The following is a 14,878-nucleotide window of genomic DNA, read 5'->3' as shown; positions in this document are numbered from 1 at the left end:
GTTTTGTTTTGTTGTTTAACTCCGCCCTCAGCAATATTCCAGCTATATGACGGCGGTCAGTACATAATCGGGTCTGGACCAGACACTCCAGTGATTGACATCATGAACATCGAATAGTCGGGTAATGATGACATAGTATACAGTCAATCAAGTCTGCGAGCATGACCATCCGCCTCTTAGGATTGACCAGAATTTAAAAGGATTTCGAACACATATTTATCAGTGTTGTGTATGTGCCTCCTGACCCTGACGATAACAGGACTGCTGACGTCATTCATAAACACGTGGATACATTTGATGACCTCTCTGTTAATGCACCAAAATTCATTCTTGGGGATTTTGATAACTGCAGTCTCAAGACAACATTGCCTAACTACAGTCACTACGTTACATGCCCGACACGGAAACATAGGAAGATTGACCTGTGTTACGGCAATGTCAAGGTCGCTTTCAAATCTTACGCCAAAGCTCCACTTGAAACATCTGATCACAATTCAGTCTATTTAGCCCCTTTTCGAAGGGAAAAGTTAAAATAAGACAGACAAACATTAAAATCGGGGAAATCGTGGACACTACATTTTCCTGATCAATTGAAAGGGTGCCTTCATTGTACGGCTCGGGACGTGTTCGAGAATTCTTGAGGAACTGATTGATGTTGTCACGCATTACATAACTTCTGTGTTGACTGTATTGTGCCTTCAAAAACTATCAAGATCTTTCCGAACAATAAGCCGTGGATAACAAAAGAACTTAAGTCAATACTAAATGAAAAGAAAAGAGCTTTTTGTACATGGGACAAGTTGAAGGTTAAATCTGTTCACAAAGAAATATCACGTGCTACGGAAAAAAGTAAAATTTCAATACAAGTCAAAAACTAAAAACACAGTTTGCTGATTGTGATAACTTGAAACTTGCCTATGAGTTAAGAATGTTCTACGCACCCTTTGGCACTACAGACTTCAGTAAAGAATGAGACTCGTTCAGAATGCTTTATCGGATTGTGAAACGCCAGAAGTAACTTCCTGTGATGCTACAAGCTTCTTTCTAACTAAATGTGTGCTACAGGTCCTGATAATCTATGGTGTTGTGGGAATATCGTGATCAACTTAGTCATATTTTCACACAAAAAACTTCTATCGATACTAATGTTATTCCGTTACTTTGGAGGACATCTAATGTTATCCCTGTTCCAAACATTCCAAATCCGTCTGTGAATAATGATGACCGACCCGTTGTTTTAACATCCGTACCTTTGAAATGTTTATTGAAATTGACTTTTAAGACAGACAGTACCTCTACTTGGCCCTCCTCAGTCTGCCTGCAGGGCCGAGAGAGGTGTCAGAGCACGTCGACCCGACCGCGGAGTGATGTAAACACGTCGACCCGACCGCGGAGTAAACACGTCGACCCGACCGCGGAGTGATGTAAACACGTCGACCCGACCGCGGAGTGATGTAAACACGTCGACCCGACCGCGGAGTAAACACGTCGACCCGACCGCGGAGTGATGTAAACACGTCGACCCGACCGCGGAGTGATGTAAACACGTCGACCCGACCGCGGAGTGATGTAAACACGTCGACCCGACCGCGGAGTGATGTAAACACGTCTACCCGACCGCGGAGTGATGTAAACACGTCGACCCGACCGCGGAGTGATGTAAACACGTCGACCCGACCGCGGAGTGATGTAAACACGTCGACCCGACCGCGGAGTGATGTGAACACGTCGACCCGACCGCGGAGTGATGTGAACACGTCGACCCGACCGCGGAGTGATGTGAACACGTCGACCCGACCGCGGAGTGATGTAAACACGTCTACCCGACCGCGGAGTGATGTAAACACGTCGACCCGACCGCGGAGTGATGTAAACACGTCTACCCGACCGCGGAGTGATGTAAACACGTCGACCCGACCGCTGAGTGATGTGAACACGTCGACCCGACCGCGGAGTGATGTGAACACGTCGACCCGACCGCGGAGTGATGTGAACACGTCGACCCGACCGCGGAGTGATGTAAACACGTCTACCCGACCGCGGAGTGATGTAAACACGTCTACCCGACCGCGGAGTGATGTGAACACGTCGACCCGACCGCGGAGTGATGTGAACACGTCGACCCGACCGCGGAGTGATGTAAACACGTCGACCCGACCGCGGAGTGATGTAAACACGTCTACCCGACCGCGGAGTGATGTAAACACGTCGACCCGACCGCGGAGTGATGTAAACACGCCAACACCGACGAAGCAGGCTGACATGGGCCAGGCGAGTACGACGGTGACAAGTGCGAGACTGGGGACGCGTCATGTTCTCCGATGAGAGTAAATATTGCTTGTACAGAAATGATGGTCTGCAACGAGTGTACAGACGAGTAGGCAATTAGTTATGTTCAGCCATTTAGAGGCGGTGGCGTCGTGGTCTGGGGAGGTATCTACGGTGATGTCGTTATTATTCCGGAAACCTGACTGCCAGAGATGTCGGGAAGAAGTAGTGAGACCCGTTGTGCAACCATTCATTCAGCAACAGCTACGTTGCATTTTACAGCAAGACAATGAGAGACCGCATAAGGCAAGGCTCACAGAGAATGTCTGAACAACGCGAACATTCACGTATTACCCTGGCCGGGTGTTCTACTGATATGATCCCCATCGAACACTAATTTATGGGATCACTTTGACCGACAGATCAGAAGACAACCAGCGGCACCAGACAGACGTCAAGAGTTGGAACAATGTCTCCCTGAGGAATGGCATCAGATCACCCCCAACGTCATCTGACCTTTGACGTTATCCGTGCGACGTCGTGTTTAGGTGTGCATTAATGCACACGGTGGACATACACGATATTAAGTTGGTTTTTAATGTGCTTTCAGAGATTTTAAAGTCATAAGGAACAAGTATTGTGACAGTGATATTGTGAAACTTGTCATTTTTTATCCACATGTGTTTTTGTGTGTCAGTCAGTCGTAAAGGTTTTGTTTGGTTAACAGGAACAGTTTTACATAATATGTTAAAACACAACTCTCATGGAATATATATAATACGTATTGACTTTCTACATGCTCTTCTTTCATAGTCTTTCACACTCTTGGTATAACTTCTTTTGGGCCTTAATTTATTAAGAAGTACCATCAAATAAAGAACACATTTGTTATTAATGAGAATCATCGGGGTGTTTTTTTATTAAGGACCTACATGCTTTTGTTTTTCTTTCATAGTCTATGACCTATGCAATGAACAATCGGAAAAGTTTCGAAGTATTAACAAGTATCTCCTCATAGGTAATGATTCTAGGACATTTGGCGGTAATGTCAGTTCCCTAACTATACATGCCCACATGCATAATGATGTCGAGTTGCATGCTTGGGTTCACCTATGTCTTGTCCTCTACCTGCCCGACTATCACGATGTGTAATGAAGGGTGGTTCGACAGTGAGGCGGCAGCCAATTGACAAGTGACAATATAGTTTCTGCTTTTGTATGTTGTTGCATAAATTCCGTGATAAGTGCAGTTTTCCTAAGTCTACAATTTTTTTGTTCTTGATACCTTGGTCCAGAATTATAAAATATCGCGTGAACCACTGGCCCATTGAACCTGTCCTGTTACGGTGGAGCAGACATAGGATAATTTGTCCTGTATGGCCTGTATTGTCATGGCCGGAGATATCACCAATCACGACACATGCACGATATAAGTAGGATATATGAACGATGTATACTCGGTTGTTGAAGTCTTAAAGTGCCGCACTGTTGCCACGAGCTGTCAGCTTTGTTTCCGATGACATATTCCCGTTATTTATAGACGTTAATACAACATGTATATGTATATGTATCATGATATATATATATTGATATATATATATATATATATTGGTTTCCGTTATTTATAGACGTTTATACATGTATCACGATATATGTCCCGTTATTTATAGACATTTAAACAAATATCAAGATATATACCCGTTATTTATAGACGTTAATACGACATGTATCACGATATATGTCCCGTTATTTATAGACCTTAACACAGCATGTATAAGGATATATTATGTCCCGTTATTTATAGACTTTAACGCAGCATGTATAATGATATATGTCCCGTTATTTATAGACGTTAATACAACATGTATCACGATATATGTCCCGTTATTTATAGACCTTAACACAGCATGTATCACGATATATGTCCCGTTATTTATAGACCTTAACACAGCATGTATCATGATATATGTCCCTTTATTTATAGACCTTAACACAGCATGTATAAGGATATGTTATGTTCCGTTATTTATAGACTTTAACACAGCATGTATAATGATATATGTCCCTTTATTTATAGACGTTAATGCAACATGTATAAGGATATATGTCCCTTTATTTATAGACCTTAACACAGCATGTATAAGGATATATTATGTTCCGTTATTTATAGACTTTAACACAGCATGTATCATGATATATGTCCCGTTATTTATAGACCTTAACACAGCATGTATAAGGATATATGTCCCTTTATTTATAGACCTTAACACAGCATGTATAAGGATATATTATGTTCCGTTATTTATAGACTTTAACACAGCATGTATCATGATATATGTCCCTTTATTTATAGACCTTAACACAGCATGTATCATGATATATGTCCCTTTATTTATAGACCTTAACACAGCATGTATAAGGATATATTATGTTCCGTTATTTATAGACTTTAACACAGCATGTATCATGATATATGTCCCTTTATTTATAGACCTTAACACAGCATGTATAAGGATATATTATGTTCCGTTATTTATAGACCTTAACACAGCATGTATAAGGATATATGTCCCTTTATTTATAGACCTTAACACAGCATGTATAAGGATATATTATGTTCCGTTATTTATAGACTTTAACACAGCATGTATCATGATATATGTCCCTTTATTTATAGACCTTAACACAGCATGTATCATGATATATGTCCCTTTATTTATAGACCTTAACACAGCATGTATAAGGATATATGTCCCTTTATTTATAGACCTTAACACAGCATGTATCATGATATATTATGTTCCGTTATTTATAGACCTTAACACAGCATGTATAATGATATATGTCCCTTTATTTATAGACCTTAACACAGCATGTATAAGGACATATTATGTTCCGTTATTTATAGACTTTAACACAGCATGTATAATTATATATGTCCCGTTAATTTATAGACCTTAATACAACATGTATCACGATATATGTCCCATTATGTATATGTTCCGTTATTTATAGACTTTAACACAGCATGTATAATGATATATGTCCCGTTATTTATAGACCTTAACACAGCATTATAAGGATATATTATGTTCCGTTATTTATAGACTTTAACACAGCATGTATAATGATATATGTCCCGTTATTTATAGACGTTAATACAACATGTATCACGATATATGTCCCGTTATTTATAGATTTTAACACAACATGTATAATGATATATGTCCCGTTATATATAGACCTTAACACAGCATGTATCATGATATATGTCCCTTTATTTATAGACCTTAACACAGCATGTATAAGGATATATTATGTTCCGTTATTTATAGACTTTAACACAACATGTATAATGATATATGTCCCGTAATATATAGACCTTAACACAGCAAGCACCACGATACTTGCCCGTTATTTATACCCGTTAACACAACATACATTTATATTGCACCGACAAGATTTCGTATCATGAAACATGGGAACGATTAAAATATGTATCCTGTTATGTTAGAGTGAATTGAATATGTATGGTGATAAATGTGGGCGTTTTAGTGTTGATCGTTTTATATGAGAGATGGATATTATTTGAATCGTGAGGTGGATGTGTGTGTGTGTGTGTGGTAGTATTCTATCATTATTTCTTCGGTTCCATCTTTTAAACAAGCTCACACGGGTACTTACAAGCTGGAGTCATCCACGCAATGGGCGGCAGTCAACGCCCACCGGGAGTTCAGCAGAGAGCAGCCACAGGTGTGAGTTATCTCCCCTGACGATCGGAGCTTCCTGAGCGAACCCTGCCATTTCCACGTGTTAGGCCCTGCCTCCGAGCCTCCGACAATGTGCGAGGCAACGTCAGCACCTTAAGAAACGAAGATAGATATTAAAGTCATATATGTTAGGATGAGTTGTTTTACAATATTCCAGCCAAAGTACAGAGCAGCAATCCTACAGAGTCCTCGTGTGAAGTTGGCTGACCTTAAGAGGGTAACAGAAGGCTGCTCAGGACCAATCACTTCCTACTAGATTCTGTCCAACACATTGCCAAGCTTTGGCACAAACATAGTATCTTAAGCAACATGAATGAGTGGCTCGATCCTTATATTCCGTCTTCGCCATGTTTGTGGTTTTGACACAGAGATCCATCCATGGTACGAGACAGATTATGTACAGGGCTTCATGGAAAATGATAAATACAAAAATCTTTGGAATAGGCCCGTTTACAGCCTCAGACCTATCCAGGCCAACAAACCTGATCTTGTTCTTTTTTTAATAAATCCAATGAAATCATTTATATCATTGAATTTTCTGCCCCTTTCGACACTAATGTGATTAACAAGATTGGGGCAAACATGGCAAATATGTAGACCTCGCTTTCGAAATGTCACGCTTGCATCCTAAGTACCAAGTTGTCCGACTCCCCATTGTTCTCAGTACCTTAGGTTTTGTACCTCCCAATCTGCTGATTGACATTGGGAGAGTACCCGGGTTTGCTATCAAGAATACAGCCCTTCTGACAATCTGGGTAATGCAGAAGGCTGCAGTGTTGGGGAGTCTTTCATAGTCTCCGAAACGTTTTGGGCGGGTTTGACTAGGCAGCGCTTCCCGGTAGAAGTCCCTTTCGCTGTGCAGGCTGCGTGTAGAGGGGAAGGGGCCCTGAGCTGATGATGAGCCTAACCAGCCTGACAGGATCACCCAAACCCTCTTTGTTGTATATTTTATTTTAATCTGTACATAATAAAATATTATTTTTTAAACAATTGGAGGCTCACATGTACCACCCAAAGGGGGACATACGTCCGCAATACAGTCTGACACTTACCGACAACAGCAACACCGAGACAGAAAATCAGCAACGTCTTCATTCTGATATTTGACAACAACATCGGCAACGGCGATTTATAAGCAGCCCAAGCAGTCAGGTGCATGATTCGCAGAGCCACGTCACTGCATGTGCAGCATGACCGGCCCCTCGAACACTCAAACATCTTTCCTTTCTCATCCAACGTGGAGATAAAACGTTTTGAGGTTTCAAAGTTTACAACTGTTATATATTTAAATAACTAATCTAAATGCTGTCAAGTATGTTATTTTTATAAAATTATGTAGCAGTATCACGAGTGTGGGTGACGCCTGTTTGTTCAGTTATTAAACAAATAATGTTAACTTTGCAAAATACTTTTTTTTTTTTAAAAAGTCGTCGTAGTATCACGAGTCTAACAGAAAGATGGCAATCTCATAGTAAGCAGTGTTATAGTCTTGGCTTTGTTCTAGTTTCAGTGTGGGCGATAATCCATACGGCGGCATAAACACCACACTACAGCGTCACAAACACCACACTACAGCGTCACACACACTGTACAACAACGTTACACACACCACACTACAGTGTCACACACAACAGTGTCACACACACCACACTACAGCGTCACAAACACCACACTACAGCGTCACACACACCACACTACAGCGTCACACACACCACACTACAGCGTCACACACACCACACTACAGCGTCACACACACAGTACAACAACGTTACACACACCACACTACAGCGTCACACACACCACACTACAGCGTCACACACACCACACTACAGCGTCACAAACACCACACTACAGTGTCACACACACCACACTACAGCGTCACAAACACCACACTACAGCGTCACACACACCACACTATAGCGTCACAAACACCACACTACAGCATCACACACACACCACACAACAGTGTCACACACACCACTCTACAGCGTCACACACACCACACTACAGCGTCATACACACCAAACTACAGCATCCCACACACACCACACTACAGCGTCACACACACTGTACAACAACGTTACACGAACCACACTACAGCGTCACACACACCACACTACAGAATCCCACACACATCACACTACAGTGTCACACACAACAGTGTCACACACACCACACTACAGCGTCACAAACACCACACTACAGCGTCACACACACCACACTACAGCGTCACACACACCACACTACAGCGTCACACACACAGTACAACAACGTTACACACACCACACTACAGCGTCACACACACCACACTACAGCGTCACACACACCACACTACAGCGTCACAAACACCACACTACAGTGTCACACACACCACACTACAGCGTCACAAACACCACACTACAGCGTCACACACACCACACTATAGCGTCACAAACACCACACTACAGCATCACACACACACCACACAACAGTGTCACACACACCACTCTACAGCGTCACACACACCACACTACAGCGTCACACACACCACACTACAGCATCCCACACACACCACACTACAGCGTCACACACACTGTACAACAACGTTACACGAACCACACTACAGCGTCACACACACCACACTACAGAATCCCACACACATCACACTACAGTGTCACACACATCACACTACAGCGTCACACACGTTGTACAGCAACGTTACACACACTGTACAACAACATCACCCACACAGTACAGGAACGTCACACAGACTGTACAGCAACGTTACACCTACACGATACAACATTATCACCAACACCACAAGACAGCACGTTCACCAACATCATCTTTAAGCTAATCACTTTAAAACAAATCATATTATTTTTCAGTACTTGCGGCGTTGTTTGACATTTCTTCCACACCTGATACGTCACACGTTGTTACCATAACGACAGAGGAGTGACAATGATACGATTTTAACGCAGACGAGTAATTAGCAAAAACTGTTTGCATCTACATTCACTGGTTTAGAATTGCGATCTTCGCGTGAGGCAGTCGACGTTGGGTTCGCCTGAGTTGTTCACATAGAGAAATTCGGGCGAGGCAGGGAAGAAGGTAGGTTTGAACTTCGTTCTGAAAACATTCGTTGTTCTCAGTTGTTACCATGGTGACTTCGTGCAAAGCGTTCTTAGCGTTAAGGTGATCGTAACTCCCATACCTTAACACAGACTTACGACAGTCGTAGCGCTAAAGTTGTTTTGTAAAACGGCACCCTGGATTCCAGTCTTGCTCCTTCGTATTTCGTCATCACTGAGGCGCGGTTTGGCGGAACAATCTCTGAACTTGTGTTGAGATTGTGTGAAGTGTCTGAACTTGGTTGAGGTTGTGTGAAGTGTCTGAACTTATGTTGAGGTTGTGTGAAGTGTCTGAACTCGTGTTGAGGTTGTGTGAAGTGTCTGAACTTGTGTTGAGGTTGTGTGAAGTGTCTGAACTTGTGTTCAGGTTGTGTGAAGTGTCTGAACTTGTGTTCAGGTTGTGTGAAGTGTCTGGACTTGTGTTGAGGTTGTGTGAAGTGTCTGAACTTGTGTTCAGATTGTGTGAAGTGTCTGAACTTGTGTTGAGGTTGTGTGAAGTGTCCGATTACTGTCAGACAGAAGGCATCTTAATGTCAGCTCATTCCGCGTTGGACGACCTCAACCAATATGGTGGTACACATATTATCGACATGATGAGTAGATCGCCCGACAGGAGGACAACGGCCCGGGTTGTGAAACTAATTCATATTTATTTTATCTAAAGTTGAATGTCTGTATTGACAATAATTGCGTCGCGCGCGTAAATTGACGGGGTAAATTCTCGTTAGAGACCTTGATTACTGAATATAGGGCCTGTATACATTCCTTATCATAATAATTAAGACAGGAGATACTTCATATCAACTGAAGGCACGGGTGGCCATATAGTGAGCAGAGTTGTGTCCCCTAGTCGTTCCAGGACCCGATGCTCATGGATTATAACTTTAGATTCGACCTGATAAGGATTCTTGTTTCTTCAATTCGTGGATTTAATCAAAGGGGATACCGACAAACGCGACAGACTAAGACATATCGAGATATACCGAGATATACCGTTACATACCGTGACATACCGCCACATACTGTGATAAACCGTGACATACCGAGACATACCGAGATATATCGAGACATACCGTGACATCCCGAGACATACCGAGATATACCGTCACATACCGTGACATACCGCCACATACTGTGATAAACCGTCACATACCGAGATATACCGAGACATACCATGACATACCGTCACATACTGTGATAAACCGTGACATACCGAGACATACCGTCACATACCATGACATACCGTAAAATACCGTGATATACCGTCACATACCGTCACTTACAGTGATATACCGAGACATACCGTCACATACTGATAAACCGCGACATTCGTCACATACCGTCACTTACCGTGATAAACCGAGACACACCGTCACTTACAGTGATAAACCGAGACATACCGTCACTTACAGTGATAAACCGAGACATACCGTCACTAACAGTGATAAACCGTGACATTCGTCACATACCGTCACTTACAGTGATAAACCGAGACATACCGAGATATACCGAGACATACCGAGATATACCGAGACATACCGTCACATAAAGGTAAACCGCGACATTCGTCACATACCGTCACTTACCGTGATAAACCGAGACATACCGTCACTTACAGTGATAAACCGAGACATACCGTCACTTACAGTGATAAACCGAGACATACCGAGATATACCGAGACATACCGAGATATACCGAGACATACCGTCACATACTGATAAACCGTGACATTCGTCACATACTGTCACTTACCGTGATAAACCGAGACATACCGTCACTTACAGTGATAAACCGTGACATACCGAGATATACCGAGACATACCGAGATATACCGAGACATACCGTCACATACTGATAAACCGGGACATTCGTCACATACCGTCACTTACCGTGATAAACCGCGACATTCGTCACATACCGTCACTTACTTTGATAAACCGCGACATTCGTCATATACCGTCACTTATAGTGATAAACCGCGACATTCGTCACATACCGTCACTTACCGTGATAAACCGTGACATTCGTCACATACTGTCACTTACCGTGATAATCCGCGACATTCGTCACATACCGTCACTTACAGTGATAAACCGTGACATTCGTCACATACCGTCACTTACAGTGATAAACCGAGACATACCGAGATATACCGAGACATACCGAGATATACCGAGACATACCGTCACATACTGATAAACCGCGACATTCGTCACATACCGTCACTTACAGTGATAAACCGAGACATACCGTCACTTACAGTGATAAACCGAGACATACCGAGATATACCGAGACATACCGTCACATACTGATAACACGCGACATTTACCGTGACATTCGTCACATACTGTCACTTACCGTGATAAACCGCGACATTCGTCATATACCGTCACTTACAGTGATAAACCGTGACATTCGTCACATACCGTCACTTACAGTGATAAACCGAGACATACCGAGATATACCGAGACATACCGAGATATACCGAGACATACCGTCACATACTGATAAACCTCGACATTCGTCACATACCGTCACTTACCGTGATAAACCGAGACATACCGTCACTTACAGTGATAAACCGTCACATACCGAGATATACCGAGACCTACCGAGATATACCGAGACATACCGTCACATACTGATAAACCGCGACATTCGTCACATACTGTCACTTACCGTGATAAACCCGAGACACACCATCACTTACAATGATAAACCGAGACATACCGTCACTTACAGTGATAAACCGTGACATTCTTCACATAACGTCACTTACAGTGATAAACCGAGACATACCGAGATATACCGAGACATACCGAGATATACCGAGACATACCGTCACATACTGATAAACTGCGACATTCGTCACATACCGTAAATTACAGTGATAAACCGAGACATACCGTCACTTACAGTGATAAACCGAGACATACCGAGATATACCGAGACATACCGTCACATACTGATAAACCGCGACATTCGTCACATACCGTCACTTACAGTGATAAACCGAGACATACCGTCACTTACAGTGATAAACCGTGACATACCGAGATATACCGAGACATACTGAGATATACCGAGACATACCGTCACATACTGATAAACCGCGACATTCGTCACATACCGTCACCTACAGTGATAAACCGAGACATACCGTCACTTACAGTGATAAACCGTGACATTCGTCACATACCGTCACTTACAGTGATAAACCGTGACATACCGAGATATAACGAGACATACCGAGATATACCGAGACATACCGACACATTCTGATAAACCGCGACGTTCGTCACATACCGTCACTTACCGTGATAAACCGAGACACACCGTCACTTACCGTGATAAACCGAGACATACCGTCACTTACTGTGATAAACCGAGACATACCGTCACTTACAGTGATAAACCGTGACATTCGTCACATACCGTAACTTACAGTGATAAACCGAGACATACCGTCACTTACAGTGATAAACCGAGACATACCGTCACTTACAGTGATAAACCGAGACATACCGAGATATACCGAGACATACCGAGATATACCGAGATATACCGTCACATACTGATAAACCGTGACATTCGTCACATACTGTCACTTACCGTGATAAACCGAGACATACCGTCACTTACAGTGATAAACCGTGACATACCGAGATATACCGAGACATAACGAGATATACCGAGACATACCGTCACATACTGATAAACCGCGACATTCGTCACATACTGTCACGTACCGTGATAAACCGAGACGTACGGTTACTTACAGTGATAAACCGTGACATACCGATATATACCGAGACATACCGAGATATACCGAGACATACCGTCACATACTGATAAACCGGGACATTCGTCACATACCGTCACTTACCGTGATAAACCGCGACATTCGTCACATACCGTCACTTACTGTGATAAACCGCGACATTCGTCATATACCGTCACTTACCGTGATAAACCGTGACATTCGTCACATACCGTCACTTACCGTGATAATCCGCGACATTCGTCACATACCGTCACTTACAGTGATAAACCGTGACATTCGTCACATACCGTCACTTACAGTGATAAACCGTGACATACCGAGATATACCGAGACATACCGAGATATACCGAGACATACCGTCACATACTGATAAACCGCGACATTCGTCACATACCGTCACTTACAGTGATAAACCGAGACATACCGAGATATACCGAGACATACCGTCACATACTGATAACACGCGACATTCACCGTGACATTCGTCACATACTGTCACTTACCGTGATAAACCGCGACATTCGTCATATACCGTCACTTACCGTGATAAACCGAGACATACCGTCACTTACAGTGATAAACCGTGACATACCGAGATATACCGAGACATACCGAGATATACCGAGACATACCGTCACATACTGATAAACCGCGACTTTAGTCACATACTGTCACTTACCGTGATAAACCGAGACATACCGTTACTTACAGTGATAAACCGTGACATACCGAGATATACCGAGACATACCGAGATATACCGAGACATACCGTCACATACTGATAAACCGGGACATTCGTCACATACCGTCACTTACCGTGATAAACCGCGACATTCGTCACATACCGTCACTTACTGTGATAAACCGCGACATTCGTCATATACCGTCACTTATAGTGATAAACCGCGACATTCGTCACATACCGTCACTTACCGTGATAAACCGTGACATTCGTCACATACCGTCACTTACCGTGATAATCCGCGACATTCGTCACATACCGTCACTTACAGTGATAAACCGTGACATTCGTCACATACCGTCACTTACAGTGATAAACCGAGACATACCGAGATATACCGAGACATACCGAGATATACCGAGACATACCGTCACATACTGATAAACCGCGACATTCGTCACATACCGTCACTTACAGTGATAAACCGAGACATACCGTCACTTACAGTGATAAACCGAGACATACCGAGATATACCGAGACATACCGTCACATACTGATAACACGCGACATTCACCGTGACATTCGTCACATACTGTCACTTACAGTGATAAACCGCGACATTCGTCATATACCGTCACTTACAGTGATAAACCGTGACATTCGTCACATATCGTCACTTACAGTGATAAACCGAGACATACCGAGATATACCGAGACATACCGAGATATACCGAGACATACCGTCACATACTGATAAACCTCGACATTCGTCACATACCGTCACTTACCGTGATAAACCGAGACATACCGTCACTTACAGTGATAAACCGTCACATACCGAGATATACCGAGACATACCGAGATATACCGAGACATACCGTCACATACTGATAAACCGCGACATTCGTCACATACTGTCACTTACCGTGATAAACCGAGACACACCATCACTTACAGTGATAAACCGAGACATACCGTCACTTACAGTGATAAACCGTGACATTCGTCACATAACGTCACTTACAGTGATAAACCGAGACATACCGAGATATACCGAGACATACCGAGATATACCGAGACATACCGTCACATACTGATAAACCGCTACATTCGTCACATACCGTCACTTACAGTGATAAACCGAGACATACCGAGATATACCGAGACATACCGTCACATACTGATAACACGCGACATTCACCGTGACATTCGTCACATACCGTCACTTACCGTGATAAACCGCGACATTCGTCATATA

The 14,878-nt window shown here is 43.0% G+C and overlaps 1 protein-coding gene across 1 annotated transcript in view; it reads right to left on the bottom strand.

Moving 5' to 3' along the window:
• LOC124125092 (elastase-1-like) overlaps window positions 1-7,255 on the bottom strand; it is a 25,858-nt gene extending 18,603 nt beyond the window's left edge. The window contains exons 1-2 of the mRNA XM_046488417.2: window positions 7,090-7,255; window positions 5,952-6,129 (exon numbers count right to left, since the gene is read on the bottom strand). Of these exons, the coding sequence (XP_046344373.2) occupies window positions 5,952-6,129; window positions 7,090-7,255 (344 nt within the window). The remainder of the gene's footprint in view (window positions 1-5,951; window positions 6,130-7,089) is intronic.
• Between the last annotated feature and the right edge of the window lie 7,623 nt (window positions 7,256-14,878).

This window comes from Haliotis rufescens, unplaced genomic scaffold (assembly GCF_023055435.1).
Source record: "Haliotis rufescens isolate VD_foot unplaced genomic scaffold, xgHalRufe1.0.p SCAF_56, whole genome shotgun sequence".
In the NCBI taxonomy this organism is placed as follows: Eukaryota; Metazoa; Mollusca; class Gastropoda; order Lepetellida; family Haliotidae; genus Haliotis; species Haliotis rufescens.
The sequence above is the reverse complement of the archived record's forward strand: the minus strand, read 5'-3'. Positions and strand labels throughout refer to the sequence as shown.